We start from the raw sequence: 18,483 nt of genomic DNA, 5'->3' as shown, positions 1-18,483 counted from the left end.
TTTTTCGTTATGAGTGCCATGGAAACTGTGTGCTGAGGAATTACGACTTTTCATTGCACTTCACCCAACATGATGTGTTCCACTAGATCCTGTTTCTTACAACTTTTGTTGATGCAGTGTCTCTGATATTTTTCAGCAAACAGCAATCAGTCTAATGTCAGCATTAAATTAAGGTTGTGGCATCGATTTTAGAAATTTGTCATTTTGCCTGTTAAGGCATAGTAAGTCAAAGCAGCCCACATGTTTAGATTAGATTAGATTCCCTACAGTGTGGAAACAAGCCATTTGGCCCAACAAGTCCACACCGACTCTCCGAAGAGTAACCCACCCAGACCCATTCCCCTACATTTACCACTGACTAATGCACTGAACACAATGACAATTTACCATGGCCAATTCACCTGACCTGCACATCTTTGGACCGTGGGAGGAAACCGATGCACCCAGAGGAAACCCACGTAGACACAGGGAGAAGGTGCAAACTCCACACAGACAGTTTAACAAGGGTTTCATTTTATTCAGAAGCAAAAATAATCAGGAGGGACATTCCAATTGCTCAGTACAAGATTATTTTAAAAATAAATCATCCACAGGATGTGCGCATCACTGGCTATGCCACTAATTATTGCTCAGAGGACTGTGAGTCAGGAGTCACACATAGGCCAGATATTTGCTTCCCCAAAGGGCATTATTGAACCAAATGGGGTTTTCCCCTGACTATTGTTTCATTGTCATCATAAGACTCCTAAGTCCAGATTTTTAGAATTAGGATCCCAACAGTGTGGAAACAAGCCCTTTGGCCCAACAAGTCCACACTGATCCTCTGAAGAGTAACCCACCCAGACCCATTCCTCTACTCTATATTTGCCTAATGCACCTAACCTACACATCCATGAACACTATGGGCAATTTAGCATGGCCAATTCACCTAACCTGCATATCTTTGGACTGTGGGAGGAAACCCACACAGACACGGGGAGAATGTGCAAACTCCACACAGTCACCCGAGGCTGGAATCAAACCTGGCTCCCTGGTACTGTGAGGCAGCAGTGCTAATCACTGAGCCACCATGCCACCCTATTTTTCATCAAATTCAAATTCCATTACATGCTATAGCAGAGATTTGACCTCAGGCCCCCAGAACTGGGTCTCTGGATTAATAGTTTAGTGATAATATCACTGGACCATCACCTCTCCTGCTACATAGGAGGCTCAGTCTAATTACTGGCTGTTCTGATGGATTCTTGCTGAAATAATGGTGTGGCTTTGCTGGATTTTGTTATGAACTTCCAGGTTCAACTTGCTTTTAATGACATGTGCAGAAAGAGTCATAAAGTCATAGAGATGTACAGCATGGAAACATGCTTTGGTCCAACCCGTCCAGATATCCCAACCCAATCTACTCCCACCTGCCAGCACCTGGCCCATATCCCTCCAAACCCTTCCTATTCATATACCCATCCAAATGCCTTTTAAATGTTGCAATTGTACCAGCCTCCACCACTTCCTCTTACAGCTCATTCCATACACGTACCACCCTCTGTGTGAAAAAAATTGCCCCTTAGGTCTCTTTTATATCTTTCCCCTCTCACCCTCTAGTTCTGGACTCCCCAACCCAAGGGAAAAGATTTTGTCTATTTGTCCTATTCATGCCCCTCATAACTTTGTAAACCTCTATAAAGTCACCCCTCAGCCTCCAACATTCCAGGGAAAACAGCCCAGCCTGTTCAGTCTCTCCCTATAGCTCAAATCCTCCAACCCTGGCAACATCCTTGTAAATCTTTTCTGAACCCTTTCAAGTTTCACAACATCTTTCCGATAGGAAGGAGACCAGAATTGTCTGGATGCTGGAAGCTGTTGTTTGATTTATTTGCTGCTAATTGCTGCTCTGAGTTATTCTTAATGCAAAATCTAAATGGTCGTTCTCAATTTAGGGGCATTGTCTCTTTAAATGAAAAATGCCACTTTCAGCAGAAATGAGATTTCAGGTCAAAATTCATCAGATGTATCAATTATTACTATAGTTCCAGGTTCAATTGAAAGACTTACACGGCCCCCAGGTTGAGATGAATCATTCATGAAAGATTTTCCCAGCAGTTTTGTTGTGGTAGCTCATGTTGAATAACTGCTGCACAGTCAAAGTGTGCTGTGTTCATAGGTAGGATTTTAGCCTTGTGAGAACCAGGAACATTAAAATGTCATTAATGTTTGACTCTCTTCATTGTTACAGGAAATGATTGCAATAAATTGCTGGATTTCTTAGAAGCTTCTCAAAGGAAACTTGGATAAATAGCTTGACCTCTGGTTATTCCTTGTTCCCAGGCAGAAGTTCAAAGTAATCATGCATTAAAATGCTGCAGAGTCAAGGTAATTGTATCTTTATTACAGGTAGGATTGCAAAAGGAGGTATGTCACTGTGACGTCAGATCATAATTCCAAGATTTGGAGATGCTGGTGTTGGACTGGGGTGTACAAAGTTAAAAATCACACAACACCAGGTTATAGTCCAACAGGTTTAATTGGAAGCACTAACTTTTGGAACACAACCACCTGATGAAGGAGCAGTGCTCAGAATCTAGTGCTTTCAAATAAACCTGTTGGACTATAACCTCGTGTTGTGTGGTTTTTAACATCATTTGAAGATTATTCCCAGTCCCACATGCTGGTGAGCATAAAAACAGGAGGATTGAGTAATTGAATGTGAGGCTGTACAATGAGTGGATAGGGATGGGTGTCAGATTTCTGAGATATTGGAACCAATTCTGGGGAAGATAGATGTTGTAAAAGCCAGGTCATCTACAGTGAAACTGGACTGGGGTGAATAAGCTAACAGGGAGGTTTCCTGGATTGACAGGGGATGGAAACCTTGTAAGGACAAAGACTCATGTAGGACAAAAGGACAAATTCAGAGCAGAGAATAGGAGATGGGAATTTAGTAAGCGATTCTGAAAGAGAATGGAAGCCACGGTTAAAATGTGTGCAGCACACAGTTCAGTGGTATAGATGGAAATGCAAGGAGTATAGCAAATAAAGCTGATGATCTGAGGGCACAGACAGGCACTTGCTGGCATTATATCATTACTGTAACAGAAAGTTGGCTTAAAGAGGGGCAAAATGACAGCTCAGCGTTCTTGGATATCAAGTTTTCAGCAAGATTAGATTAGATCAGATTAGATTAGATTAGATTTCCTACAAAGTGGAAACAGGCTATTTGGCCCAATAAATCCACACTGACCCTCTGAAGAGTAACCCACCCAGACTTATTCCCCAACTCACTAGCCTACATTTACCCCTGATTAATGCACCTAATACTATGGGCAATTTAGCATGGCCAATTCACCATAGAGAGGGGTTTAAAAATGCAGGGGTTTAAAAATACAGGTGTGTAGCCCAGATTTAAGTCCCATCTGCTTCAGAGGTGTTATAATAAATAAATGATTTAAAAAAAATTTCATCATCAAATGGACAAGAGGCTTTTGTGATGCAGTGTCCCTAGCTCTGAGCCAGGAGACCTCTGTTCAAGTCCCATCTGAACCAGAGGTGTGTGATAACATCTCTGAACAGGTTGGTTAGGTAATATCAAATTTGTCATATGGGGCCTTATAGGTATGAGATTTGTCATCAAGACCCACAGAAATATAGTTCACTCAGGAAATGACCAGGGAAGCCATTTGGCTCAAGGGCAAATCATGAATGGGAAACAATTGCTAACCTTGCCAGTGACTTTCACATCCCAGTAAAGAATGAAAAAAAAATCCCATTATCCAAGCTTCTATTTCAGAGGAGAACTGAGGGAGTGCTGCACTGTCTGAGAAGCTGAATGAGCTATGAAACTAAGACTCCTCCAGCAATGGATAATTCCCTGCGATCTGATCAGGTGTATCCCAGAACTTTGTGGGAATCTAGGGAAATGATTGCTGGGCTCCTTGCTGAGATATTTATATTACTGGCAGCCATGTGTGAGGTGCCAGAAGCCAGGGAGATGGCCAAAGTGGTGCCATTATTTAAGAAAGGTGGCAATGAAATGCCAGGGAACTATAGACTGGTGAGCCTGACGGTGGTGGGCAGGTTGTTGGAGGGGATTCTGAGTGACAGGACTTACATGTATTTGGAAAGACAAGAACTGATTAGGGATAGTAAACATGGCTTTGTGCGTGGGAAATCATGTCTCACAAACTTGATTGAGGTTTCTGAAGAAGTGACAAAGAAGATTGATGAAGACAGAATGGTGGATATTGGCTATAAGGACTTCAACAATGCCTTTGACAAGAATCCGCATGGTAGACTGATTAGCAAGGTTCCATCACATGGAATACAGGGAGAGCCATTTCAATACAAAATAGGCTTGAAAGTAGGAGAGAGAGTGTGATTGTGGAGCATTGTTTCTCAGATTGAAGGCCTGTGACCAGCGGTGTGCCGCAAGGATCCGTGCTTTTCATCATCTATATAAATGATTTGGATGTGAACATGGGAGGCATGGTTAGTAAGTTTGCAGATGACACCAAAATTGGTGGTGTAGTGGACTGCAAAGAAGATTATCTCAAAATATAATGGGACCATCATCAGATGGGCCAGTGGATCGAGGAGTGACAGATGGAGTTTAATTTAGATAAATGTGAGATGCTGCATTTTGGTAAGGCAAGCCGGAGCAGGACTTATACAGTTAATGATAGGATCCTGGGGAGTGTTGCCAAACAAAGCGATCTTGGGCTGCAGGTTCATAGTCCCTTGGAGATGGACAGGATAGTGAAGAAAGCATTTGGTGCACTTGCCTTTATTGGTCAGTGCATTGAGTATAGGAACAAAAAACAGAAATTGCTGGAAAAGCTCAGCAGGTCTGGCAGCAACTGTGGAGAGAAATCATAGTTAACATTTTGGGTCGAGTGACCCTGACTCAGAAGGACCCTATCCTAGTTCTGAGGAAGGGTCACTGAACCTGAAACATCAACTCTGATTTCTCTCTACAGATGCTACGAGACCTGCTAAGATTTTCTATCAATTTCTGTTGTTTCTGATTTACAGCATCTGCAATTTTTTTCAGTTTTCATTGTGTCTGGGAGTTGGGAGGTCATGTTGCGGCTGTACAGGGTATTGGTGCAGCCACATTTGAAATACTGTATTCAATCTGGTCTCCCTCCTATAGGAATGGTGTTGTGAAAATTGAAAGGGTTCAAAAAAGATTTACAAGGATGTTGCCAGGGTTGGGTTTGAGCTATAGGGAGAGGCTAAATAGGCTGGGGCTATTTTCCCTGGAACGTCAGAGGCTGAGGGGGGTATATTATAGAGGATTATAAAATCATGAAGGGCATGGATAGTGTGAATAGCCAAGGTTTTTTTTCCTGTGGTGTGGGAGTCCAAAGCTAAAGGGCACTAGATGAGAGGTGAAAGATTTAAAAAGGACCTAAGGGGCATTTTATTCACACAGAGGGTGGTGCGTGTGTGGAATGAACTATCAGAAGAAGTGGTGGAGGCTGTACCAATTGCAACATCTAAAAGGCATCTAGATGCGTACATGAATGGTAAGGGTTTAGAGGGATATGGGCCAAATGCTGGTAAATGGCTCTAGATTAATTTAGGATATTTGGTCAGCGTGGGCAAGTTAGACTGAAGTGGAGTCGATAAGTGTGACGCTGGGAAAGTACAACAGATCAGGCAGCATCCGAGGAGCAGGACGGTCGATGTTTCGGGTACAAGCCCTTCATCAGGAATGCCAGGTTTTACTGAAGAGTTTGTTTCCATGCTGTACGAATCTAATACTCTATGACTGTCTAAAATAATTCCAAGAAATCCATGGCATTTCATAGATGACCTTTTGCAAGGTATCCTGGCAAGTATTTACTCCTCAACTAGCAAAATTGGGACAGATTAGCTATCCGGTCATTTGTCTCTCTGTTGATTGTGGGGACGAATCGGCAGTTATATTTCCAACATTTCAACTAAACTTCAAACAAAAATTATGTGAAGCATTTCGAGGTCATGGAAGCTGAAAGCTATTTACTTCTTTGCTCTGAATATCAGATGTGACTTGAATTTACTTTATGGGACAATGTGGAGAGTGCAATACCATGCTCCAACATTTCTGCACTTTTGCTGACCTTACCCACTCGTTGGAATCAATAACTAGGATTGTTGCTCTGTAACTACAGTAAGAAAGGAGTTTAAAAAGTCTCATTTGTGCCTATACCAGTGTTACATTAACTTTTCACAGCTAAAAGAGGAACTTTTCCATGATTACAAGAGCAGTACATAATGGTTCCACAATGCCACACATCTCAATAACACTGGGTACTACACAAAGCGGCTTTAATCTTGTTTATGAGTACAGAGCTGCAATAATAGCTGAGGGTAGGGAGTTCAATGCCCAACAATTGCAAGATGTGACAGTTTTATTCATCGCTCAAACATCTCCAAGTAGATTAGATACTGCTGCCAAAGGTCAGTGGTCACAAATCTAAGAGAATTCTTCTACCCCACAAAAGCACACTGCAGGAAATTATGAAAGAAAGAGATAGATAAAAAAGTAGTGGCCTCTTATTAAACTAATTTAAATCTTATGACTGTCTTGTATGAATCCAATGGATGGAGCTACTGGACAAGTCAGAATGAAACTTGGCTTAATAGATCTTTTTGTTTAATTAGTTAATGTGGTGGTCAGTCACTAAACCATATTTACAGAGGATGTAGATTTTCTCTAACAATAGTGTGGAAATTTGTTACACAAAAATGAAAACTGTAAAAAAAGATATCTACTTACAGAAGACAGTTCAGAAAAATCTTAAAATTCACAGCGAAAGTGTTCACCTTATTTCCATTACTTTACTGAAATTCAAGCGCAGAATAATTACTCTCTTCATGAAATCTTTAAGCTCCACTTTACTGATTGGCCACAGTTTCCGTCCTGAGAACTGTGGGAGCTTCTCACATGAATAGCCACAAAATGGACAGCTTAGACTTTCTCAGCTTATAAAAGCCTGCAGATTTCTAACCAAAACGTTCTGGTCTGAAAGTTTTATTTTATTCACTTGTGGGATGTGGTGTTGTTGGCTGTGCCAGCATTATCACGCATCCCTAGTTGCCCTTGGGAAGGTGTGGTGAGCTGCCTTCTTGAACCGCTGCAGCCCACCTGCTGTAGGTTGACCCATAGTACCCTTGGGGAGAGAATTCCAGGATTTTAACCCAGCAACAGTGAAGGAATGGTGATATATTTCAAAGTCAGGATAACATGTGGCTTGGAGGGGAACTTGAGGGTGATGGTGTTTCCATGCATCTGTTGCCCTTATCCTTCTAGATGGAAGTGGTCGTGGGTTTTGGAAGGTGCTCCCTTAGGATCTTTGGTGAATTTCTGTAGTGCATCCTGTAGATACTACACACTGGTGCTACTCAGTGTCAGTGGTGGAGGGAGTGGATGCTTGTGGATGTGGTGACAAACAAATGGTCTCTGGGGAGTCAGGAGCTGGGTTACTCACCACCATATTCCTAACCTCTGACCTGCTCTTGCAGCCACCGTTTTTATGTGGTGAGTCCAATTGAGTTGGACTCTGGTTAACAGTAACCCCTAGGATGTTGACAGTAGGGGATTTATTGATGGTAATATCATCGAATGTGAAAGAATGGTGATTAGATTGTCTCTTATTGGAGATGGCCATTGCCTGCCATTGTGTGATGTGAGCGTTACTTGCCACTCGTCACCGTACACCTGGATATTGTCTAGAACTTGCTGCATTTGAACACGGACTGTTCAGTGTTAGATGAATCGTGAATGGTGCTAAACATTGTGCAATCATCAGTGAACATCCCCACTTCTAACTTTATAATGGAGGAAAGATCATTGATCAAGCAGCTGAAGATAATTGGGCCTAGAACACTAGGCCCAATTAATATGCCATTAAATGATGCCTTTGTGAAATCAATTGGGATATCTTTCTCTGTTAACAATGCTATGTAAATCGAGGTTGTTGTAGAGCTTACTCTTTTCATTGTTGTTGCATATCTCCACCCGTGACTGACTGATCTTTATTGCGAAGTGTATTTATACTCTTATCGATGTGATGCCACTAAACTCCTTGATTGGCGCTAGTTGTACTGGATCTTCATTAGAATTCTAGTCGCTCTAGAATTCTCAAAGATCTCAAAACAAGAATTTAATCATTTCGCAGAGAAGGATAAGCCGCAAGGTATAACAAACCTATTCCTTTTTCAAAGATGTACCTCATATAAGTACATCCTGACCACCAATAATCCCTCAACCCACTGTTTGAAAATATGATTAATTTCATCTTGAACTTGTTTATACTGTTCTCTTCAAAGTCCACTGCTGGTTAATTTGCTCTCTAGTTTTCATGAATGCAGTGTAAAATTTGATTTGCATAGTAAGGACCTAGACTTTTGTATCACTGCAGAGTAGGAGACCCTAGTAATAAAATTTGAAAGAAAACCTGATTAAACTAGAAGCTTTGTTCCCACTCTACTTGCTTTACAGATGATTAACATACCTATGCAAATTGAATTCATTTACCATTCAATTGAAAGTGACATGTGACATACTTGTGCCATGGACATGGACATTTCTAAATGTCCCCAATTTTGATGGAGCGTGGAGGGCTTTGCCAGGCAATGTAAATGACCAGATGTTGCAAACCATGAAGGAGCCATGGTCTGGAGGTGGGAGCTTCTAAGGATCAGGTATTGCATACTTCACATCTCATAATGAAATGCTGAAGCATAAGTTATATCTGGTTTTGCTGCAATGATTGACCAGAGTATTTTATTTTGAAATATTAAATGACCATTAAATCATTTAATTGCCAGCTTGTTATGTCTGAAAACTAGCAAGCTGTCAAAAGAGAGTAGCATGTTGAAATGGGGAATGTCTTCCCATGCATTAGAATACATTAACTACTGGGTAAAGTACAATGCTGCATTGTAAACTGATGAAATCCAGATTTGATTGTATGAAATTATTCTATTGCCTTAAATTTTTGCCTGAAGTTCAGCTAAACCATCTTTTTATTCAATCATGGGACATGGGCAATTCTGGCTGGCCAGTCTTTAATGCCCATCCACAGATGGTGGTGAACTACCTTCACACGCTGTAATTAAACCCGTTTTGAGGGGGTGTGGTGGTGGGAGAGGGGAAAAAAGATAAAAAGGAAAAAAGAAAAAAACTGTTTTAAAACTTCAATAATCCTTCTGGTTGAGTTCAAAAACTCTAAGTGATTCTACTCGGCAGACATGGTTTATACATTGTTCAATGGAAAATCAAAATGAACACCTGACTGCCTTGTGTGCAGAGTTTGTTGATATAGTTGTCAAGGAAAAGCTGAGTCCACTTTGATAGTTTTATGAGCTTTTACAGCAGATAATGGTCTTTTGAGTAGTTTTCCACTAATGCTTTTGTATTTTGAAAGCTGTGATCTTTTCAAAGACTTTCAAATGTTATTGGAGAGTTTGTGAGTTTCGTTTATCATGGATACTTGATGAGTGGGTCTGGTGTATGTAAGAGGTTGGTTGAAGGGATCAGAGATTATGGGTTAATCAGGGGCTAATGGAATGATGGATGAGGGGTGTGAGTAGGGCAATGGAATTGTGAGGGCGACATGGGAAAAACAAGGGTGAACATGGAAGATGAAGGGAGAAGTGGCTGGTGATGGGTTGAGGAAGGAGGAGTTGAAGACTATAGGGAGCTTATGCTCATCTTCAGAACTGAGCTGACATACCAGCGAACAGAAAGACAGGTCTTTTAAACTAGTCACCCCCTCTCATGAGCCTGTTATAGGATGAAGATGGCATTGGCGGGCACTGCCAGACAGGAGACAGGATGGCAATGTTAAGGAAGATCCTGACTCTTAATTTTCACCTCAAAGCTGAAAATCTGTCCCTTTCTGTGCATTGCATTCCATTACTGTTCCTTTGTTACTTTGCTAAAAGCGGAGACTTAATTTAGTGACACTTAGACCAAAAGCTGTAAGAGCAGATTAGGCCACGTGGCCCATCATGTTTGCTCCATAAATCGATCATGGCTGACATATTTCTCAACCCCACTCTCCAGCCTTCTCCCCATAAGCCTTGATCTACTTGCTAACGCATTACAATATTGAGAACTAAGAAAGAAGCAAATTAACTCATTGCTTTGCACAGCATTGATGTGAAACTGGCCATTCAGTGACTGAATATATGAAGATGCCTCTTTCCTCATGAATGTTTTAACTTCAATTCACCCAGTAAAGTACAATTAGAGGCAAAAGAAAACAATTGTAAAAGATTTCTTTAAAAGAAAACTATTATGACTTTATATCCAACATAGAAGTTAATGTTTAATTTAGCATACAGCAATTTTTTTAAAAAATCATGTGTGAATTGTTCAGGTCTTTTTCACATCCTCACAGTTGGACCCAATCTAATTTCTCGACAGTTGGTTTGCTTTAGCAACATTATAGCGTTGACCTTGGAAAGTTTGTGACTCTATGTTTCATAGTGTTGTGTATTACATGGTTCCATTCAGAGAGATCATGGTGACATTCTGGGTGCTGTGTGTGTGGATTCTGGCCCAGTCAGGATAAGTGGACAGTTCGAACACATACAGACCCCAGGTATTTATGGCCAGCAACAGCAGAAAGATCCCCAAAAAATTCATGATGATCCCAGACTTCACCTGCATAGACAAATCCAATAAATTAATAGAGGACTAAGGAGAAATGAGACAAACATAGAAACTTGAAGCAAGAGTAGGCCATTCGGCCCTTTGAGTCTGCTCTACATTCAATAGGATCATAGCTGCTTCTCTACCTCAATGCTTTCTCCCATTATTCTTTGATACCCTTAAAATCTGAAAAAAAAATGTTTCTTCCTTGAAAACATTCAGTGACTTCTACTCTGTGCCCTTCTGTGGTAGTGAATTCCACAGGTTCACTACTCTTTGGGTGAAGAAAATTTTTTTCATCTCAATCCTAAATAGTCTACCCTGTATCCTGAAACTGTGACCCCTGATTCTAGGGGAACCCAGCCAGAGAAAACTTGCTCCCCATATCCAGGCTATATCACCCTGTTAGAATTTTATGTTAGATCTCCTCTGGCTATCAATGGCTATCAGAATTTATTGCCCATCGCCAACTATGAAGAGGCAGCTAAGAGTCAACCACAATGCTGTAGGTCTAGGGTCACATGTAGGCCAGACCAGGTAAGGATAGCAGTTTCCTTCCCTTAAGGACATTAGTGAACCAATTGGGGTTTTTCCAAACAATAGTTTTGTGGTCATCATTAGACTCTGGATTCCAGATTTTTATTGAATTCAAATTCTACCATCTGCCTTGGCAGGATTCAAACCTAGGTCCCAGATATTACTTGGGTCTTTGAATTAATAGTATAACAATAATACCAGTATGCGATCACTTCTCCCAGTATAGAGGAACCCATGTGTGTTCTCTTTAACATCCTAGATAACATTTTGGTTATGTATCTCCTTGCTCTTGGTGGGGCCCTATTATATGCAAACAGGCTGCTGTCCTTCATACATTATAACACCAGTTACACTTCAAAAACAAGCACTGGTTGTAAAACACTTTGAAACAACCTGACATTATGAAAATTCACTTTATAAACAAACTCTTTCTATCTAAAACAATACAGCGGCATTTTATTAGTTTTGTTGCAAAGGCTGAATTTGGTTCAACGTTGAGTTTGCTCTCATTGCTTGGATCTCTCACTTATCTTTTGCCCTTTCTAATTTAACATAATTCATTAAATGTGCAGTTGGTTGATCAAACTTTGGCTTATCAAGGTACATTGGCTCAACAACTTTCCATCTAATTTCAGTCAAGGAAAGCAATATTGCTATCTTCTACCAGTAGCAATGGGATAGCAGACTCAGCTTTGGGTATAAAAGGAGAAGATTTTTACAGGAATTACTGTATGTATACAAAATTCCTATTGATCTGTGTTTGACAACTAAATGGGACATTTCAGATAGAGACAGAGGGTCATCTGTATTCGCATTTGCTTATTGCATTTTTAAAAAGTTGTTATCCAAAGCTGCAAATTTTGGCTAAACATTCTGACAGATTTTCAACCCAGGAACTGCTCTCACCCATTGAAAACTGAATTAGAACTAAAAACACTCTTGTTTGCCAAAAATTGCTCAAGGAAAAATTGCTCAACCACAACCTGGACATTAAATCACATGTTTTTTAGTGTTCTGCGTGCATCATGTTGCACTTTTAAAGGTCATTCATAATCTCGTGAACACAAGTCTGTTAATTGTTCATCTGCCTAGTAAACTTTAGTCAGTGTTGACACCAGCCACTGAGATGGCCAAACACATTGATAACAGGATAATTTGGGATGAAGATAACAGTTTGTCAAGCCTTTTTAAACTGCAGTATCTCCAACGAATTACTTGCATCTGACATACCGAAAATATTTCATCCACACTGTGATTGTTGAGTCCATTGTATTCACTGTTACCATCGACTCACTGCAACGTCATTATGTATCTGTATCATATTTAAATGTAGTTAAACATCCCAAGGCACCTCACAAGAATGTTATTAAATTAAATTTGATATAGTCATTGGTACTATAATTTTTTTGTCCATAAACCACGTTAACTATTAATGTATTTGGGACCAGTATTCTTTATCACTTCCTCCATTGTGTTGTATGGCATTACCACTGTGCTAAATGGGTCAGATTTCAATCAGATCTAACAACTCAAAACTGGGCACCATTGGTAGCAGCAGAATTGTATTTCAACACAAACTGTAAACTCATGGTCCAACATATTCCTCAGTCTACCATTCTAGCACGTTGGTTCATGCAGGAAGGCATGTCGGTAACGTGAGGAAAGAGTTTTAAACTGTCAACAAAACATTAAACTGTCAGCCAATTGAGAGCCAAGAAATCTTGGAAATCATTGAAATTCAGATGAAGGTGGAATCTCTAGCATAAGGCTGCATAGACTTGGAAGCCTCTAAATGGAGAAAAATTAGTGGATGTCATTGTAATAAACACTATGTGCCAATTGTTAAATTTGAAATTGAGCTCAAAGATGCTTAAAAAAAGGTAGCTGCTTGGTTAGAAGTTTTCAGCTTTGTGTGTATGTGATATAAATACATTCGCTCGTATCTCACTGGTTTGCAGAGGTATGTAGTGGGTTTTTTTGCGTGCAGAAGTGTCGGTAATTTTGAAAATAACTATTGTTGCCAAAATATATCTGTTGTCTTGTCCTAATATAAATGCTGTGGTATCTCAGAAATTAGTATTTTCCTTGTGGTTTGGTAATTATTTAAGATATTGATAAATTCTTCTATTTCTGCTTTAAATCAGTCCAAATATCAATGTGTAAATTCAAATACAGAAGACATTGCTAGTACACAGCTATATCACTTAATAAATGCATTGGTAACAATTGGAAAGGAGTCTCTGAAAACCAAAAAGTAGTCACAAAATAAAAATGTAGCCCTAAAGAAAATCTTAAGATGGCAGCTCAAAAAAACAATAATTTCTGGCACAAAACCTCAGAAATATAGAGTAGGATTTTGTTCAGCGATTGAGGATGCATCTGCTATAGAAGTGAGAAACTAATGTTAAAGGGAAATGAAAAGGAATTTAACATTGTTGAAATCAAAGCCTTAAAAAAGGTAATACAATAAGGGATTTCCCAGTTAAAACAAAGACAGGGATTGAGATCATTATCAATCCACCCAACCTTCAATTTCTCTCCAGTGAATTGATTATATTGATAACATGACTTGGAGGTTCCGCTGTTGGTCTGGGTTAGATGAAGTTAAAAATCACACAACACCAGTTTATAATCCAACTGGTGTCAACTGGGACCTTGGGTTGATAGATTCTAACACATACACACACACACACACACAGTCCCACAGACCCTCTGTCACACATAAGGTCTCTCTCATATGCACACATATACACCACCCGCATTCACACCCACACACGTATCCTCTCACACACACATATCCCACCACACTAACACACACACATAACCAAGCTTATAAACATATACACACATACTCTATCACATGCACTCACACCCATATGCATACATTCACACACACAGTCACTCTGTTGCTCCTACACGCCAATGATATAAGTTTATGGGGTGAATTTGTTTTTGCAGAATTACATTTTATTTTGCTCAAAAACTACATGAATCCATGTAAAACTCTGTAAAACTATACAGAGAGCTTGTCAATCTGACTCAACATTGGGACATAGAATTCGCACCTATTCTGAGAAAGTGAGTCTAATTGTTTAAAAGACTTACTTCAGGCGTCGGGGCCTCCATTTGCCGAGAGGTGTGAGGGAGGAGCAAAGGAATTCTGGGAAGTTTTTAAGTGGGTGAGATCTAAACCTGAGACCCTATATCGTAGGGCCTCCCTCCCGCCACCTTCTCTAACCTTACTAAAAGTCTGTAAACTAGGTAAGTTTTCAGGTTTCTTTTTTTTCCTTCTCTTCCTTTGTTTAGTTCTGCGTGGGCTTTCAGAGTAGCAGGATATGGATGTTAGGGCAGTTGCATGTTCCTCCTGCAGAATGTGGCAGGTGAGAGACACTACACATATCTCTGTCGACTACATCTGAAAAGTGCACCCAACTCCAGCTCCTTGAAAACCGAGTTAGGGAACTGGAGCTGGAGCTGGATGAACTACGGATCATTCGGGAGGCTGAGGGGGAAATTGAGAGCATGTACAGGGAGGTGGTCACTCCCCAGACACAGGATAAGGACAGCTGGGTTACTGTCAGGGGGAGGAAAGGGAACCAACAGTCAGAGCAGGGATCCCTTGTGGCCGTTCCCCTCAGCAATAAGTATACCGTTTTGGATACTGTTGGTGGGGACAGCCTACCAGGGGAAAGCCATTGTTGTCAGGTCTCTGGCACTGAGTCTGGCACTGTGGCTCAGAAGGGAGGGGGGGGAATAGAAAAGCACTAGTGGTAGGGGACTCAATAGTTAGACAGATTGACAGGAGGTTTTGTGGTCAGGAACGGGATTCCCGGAAGGTATGTTGCTTCCCTGGTGCCAGGATCCGGGATGTCGCCGATCGGGTTTGCAAGATTCTGAAGGGGGAGGGCAAGCAGCCAGAAATCATGGTACATATTTGCACCAATGATATAGCCAGGAAAGGGATTGAGGATCTGAAAAGTGACCACAGAGTGTTAGGTTGGAAGCTGAAGAGCAGGACGAGTAGAGTATTGATCTCCGGTTGGTTCTGCTGCCACGATATAGTGGGATGAGGAACAGTCAGCAAATGCAGCTTAACACGTGGCTGCGAGGCTGGTGCAGGAGGGAGAGCTTCAGCTACCTAGACCATTGGGATATCTTCTGGGGAAGGTGGGACCTGTACATGAAGGACGGGTTGCACCTGAACTGGAGGGGTACAAATGTCCTGGGTAGGAGATTTGCTCGTACAATTCGGGAGGGTTTAAACTAGTTTGAATCAGAGCCACATGTCAGAGAGGGGATCAGTTGCAGACAGGACAGTGACAGGATATATTGAATCTATCAGGAAGGTTTCTCACACGATGAAACATTGGGATCAGTTAAAGTGTGTCTGCTTTAATGCAAGGAGTGTCCGGAATAAGACTGACGAACTTAGAGCATGGATCAGTACTTGGGGCTACAGTGTTGTGGCCAGAATGGAGATGTGGGTTTCACAGAGGCAGGAATGGTTACTTGATGTTTCAGGGTTTAGAACATTTAAAAAGAACAGGAAGGGTGGAAAAAGAGGAGGGGGTGTAGCATTGCTAATCAGAGAGTGCATCACAGCTACAGAAACGAAGGTTGTTGAGGAAGGTTTGTCTACTGAGTCAGTATGGGTGGAAATTAGGAGCAGCAAAGGAACAGCCACCGCATTGGGGGTTTTCTACAGACCACCTAATAGCAGTAGAGAGATTGAAGATCTCATAGGCAGGCACATTCTGGAAAAATGCAAAAGTAGCAGGGTTGTTGTTATGGGTGATTTCAACTTTCCCAATAGCAACCGGAACCCCCTAAGTGCAGATGGTTTGGATGGAGCCGTTTTTGTCAGGTGTGTTCAGGAGGGTTTCCTTACTCAGTATGTGGACAGGCCGACGAGGGGAGAGGCCATTTTGGATTTGGTGCTTGGCAATGAGCCAGGACAGGTGTCAGATCTCGCGGTGGGAGAGCACTTTGGTGAAAGTGATCACAACTGCCTCACATTTAGCACAGCCTTGGAAGGTGAAAGAATCAGTTACTGAGGGAAGATATTTAACTGGGGGAAAGGAAATTATGACGCTATCAGACAGGAGTTGGGAAGTACAGACTGGGAGCAATTGTTCCACCGAAAGGGCACAGCAGACAGGTGGAGACTATTTAAGGAGCAGTTGTTGCAAGTGTTGCACAAATTTGTTCCTCTGATACAGGTAAGAAAGGGTAAGATTGAGGAATCTTGGATGACGAGAACAGAGGAACTTCTTGTCAAAAGGAAGTAGGAGCTTATGTAAGGTGAAGGAAGCAAGGATCTAGCACAGCTTTAGAGGATTACAGGCTTGCTAGAAAGGAGCTCAGAAATGGACTGAGGAGAGCCAGGAGGGGCACGAAAAAGGCTTGGCAAGAAGGATTAGTGAGAACCCAAAGGCGTTTTACTCATACGTAAGGAATAATAGCATGATCAGGGAGAAGGTAGGGCCGATCAGGGATAGCGGAGGGAACCTGTGCGTGAAGTCTGAGCAGATAGGGGAAGCCCGGAATGAGTTTTTTGCTTTGGTTTTCACCAAGGAAAGGGAAATTGCTGTAAATGAAAACTTAGAGGATCTGGGATACAGTCTTGACCAGATTAAGATTGATGAAGTTGGTGTGCTAGAAATTTTGGAAAACATTAAGATTGATAAGTCCCCAGGGCCAGACCAGATTTATCCTAGGCTGCTCTGGGAAGCGAGAAAGGAGGTTGCTAAGCCACTGGCGAGGATATTTGCCTCCTCACTCTCCACGGGAGTCGTACCAGAGGATTGGAAGGAGGCGAATGTTGTTCCATTTTTCAAGAAGGGTAATAGGGAAATTCCTGGCAATTACAGACCAGTCAGTCTTACGTCTGTGGTCAGCAAAGTTGTGGAAAGAATTCTGAGGGATAGGATTTATGACTATTTGGCAAAGCATAGTGTGTGATTAAAGCTTGTCAGCATGGTTTTGTGAAGGGCAGGTCATGCCTCACAAATCTTATTGAGTTCTTTGAGGAGGTGTCAAGACAGGTCGATGACGGTCGAGCAGTGGATGTGGTGTATATGGATTTCAGCAAGACATTTGATAGGGTTCCCCATGGTAGGCTCATTTATAAAGTCAGGAAGTATGGGATAGAGGGAGATTTGGCTATCTGGATTCAGAATTGGTTGGCTGACAGAAGGCAGAGAGTGGTTGTAGATGGAAAGTATTCTGCCTGGAGGACAGCATTGAGTGGGGTCCCGCAAGGCTCTGTTCTTGGGCCTCTGCTCTTTGTGGGTTTTATAAGTGACTTGGATGAGGAGGTTGAGGGGTGGGTTAGTAAATTTGCAGATGACACAAAGATGACACATTTGGACATGCCGTCGAGAGTATAGAGGGCTACTGCAAGCTGCAGCGTGACATGGACAGGATGCAGAGCTGGGCTGAGAAATGGCAGATGGAGTTCAACCTGGATCGATGCGAAGTGATGCATTTTGGAAGGTCGAACTCGAATGCTGAATATAGGATTAAAGACAGGATTCTTGGCAGTGTGGAGGAACAGAGGGATCTGGGTGTGCAAGTACATAGATCCCTCAAAGTTGACACCCAAGTGAATAGAGTTGTTAAGAAAGCATATGGTTTTTTGGCTTTCATTAACAGGGGGATCAAGTTTAAGAGCCGCGAGGTTTTGCTACAGCTCTACAAATCCCTGGTGAGACCACACTTGGAATACTGTGTCTAGTTCTGGTAGCCCTACTATAGGAAAGATACAGAGGCTTTGGAGAGGGTGCAAAGAAGGTTTACCAAGATGCTGCCTGGACTAGAAGGCTTGTTGTATGAAGAAAGGTTGAGTAAGCTCGGACTTTTCTCTCTGGAGAGAAAGAGAAAGAGAGGAGACCTGATCGAGGTATACAAGATAATGAGTGGAATAGATAGAGTCAATAGGCAGAGGCTTTTCCTCAGGGCAGGATTGACAGTACAAGAAGTCATAGTTTGAAGATATTAGGAGGAAGGTATAAAGGAGACATCAGAGGTAGGTTCTTTACGCAGAGAGTTGTGAATGCATGGAATGCGTTGCCAGCTGTGGTGGTGGAAGCAGAGTCACTGGGGACATTTAAGTGACTGCTGGACATGCACATGGATAGCAGTGAGTTGAGGGGTGCGTAGGTTAAGTGACTACATTTTACAATAGGATTATATCTCGGCACAACATCGTGGGCCTGTGCTGTACTTTTCTATGTTCTATGTTCTATCTGTGTTCTATTGTTTAAAAAAACTAAGCTATCTTGAGAATGCACTTTAAAAGAAGTTCT

The 18,483-nt window shown here is 41.6% G+C and overlaps 2 protein-coding genes across 5 annotated transcripts in view; both read right to left on the bottom strand.

Moving 5' to 3' along the window:
* The window catches only part of LOC122559967 (solute carrier family 13 member 3-like), a 59,557-nt gene extending 57,279 nt beyond the window's left edge, over nucleotides 1-2,278 (bottom strand). Inside the window, exon 1 of the mRNA XM_043710075.1 lies at nucleotides 2,050-2,278. The gene's annotated coding sequence lies outside the window, so the exon portion shown is untranslated. The remainder of the gene's footprint in view (nucleotides 1-2,049) is intronic.
* A 7,987-nt stretch (nucleotides 2,279-10,265) lies between these two features.
* Nucleotides 10,266-18,483, bottom strand: part of LOC122560247 (solute carrier family 13 member 3-like) — a 55,946-nt gene continuing 47,728 nt past the window's right edge. For all 4 annotated transcript variants that reach the window (XM_043710735.1, XM_043710738.1, XM_043710736.1 and 1 more), the window contains exon 13: nucleotides 10,266-10,651. In XM_043710735.1, coding sequence (XP_043566670.1) covers nucleotides 10,484-10,651 — 168 coding nt within the window. In that variant the 3' untranslated portion in view covers nucleotides 10,266-10,483. The remainder of the gene's footprint in view (nucleotides 10,652-18,483) is intronic.

The sequence above is a fragment of the Chiloscyllium plagiosum genome, chromosome 20 (assembly GCF_004010195.1).
Source record: "Chiloscyllium plagiosum isolate BGI_BamShark_2017 chromosome 20, ASM401019v2, whole genome shotgun sequence".
NCBI lineage: Eukaryota > Metazoa > Chordata > Chondrichthyes > Orectolobiformes > Hemiscylliidae > Chiloscyllium > Chiloscyllium plagiosum.
This window is presented reverse-complemented; position numbering and strand designations above follow the sequence as displayed.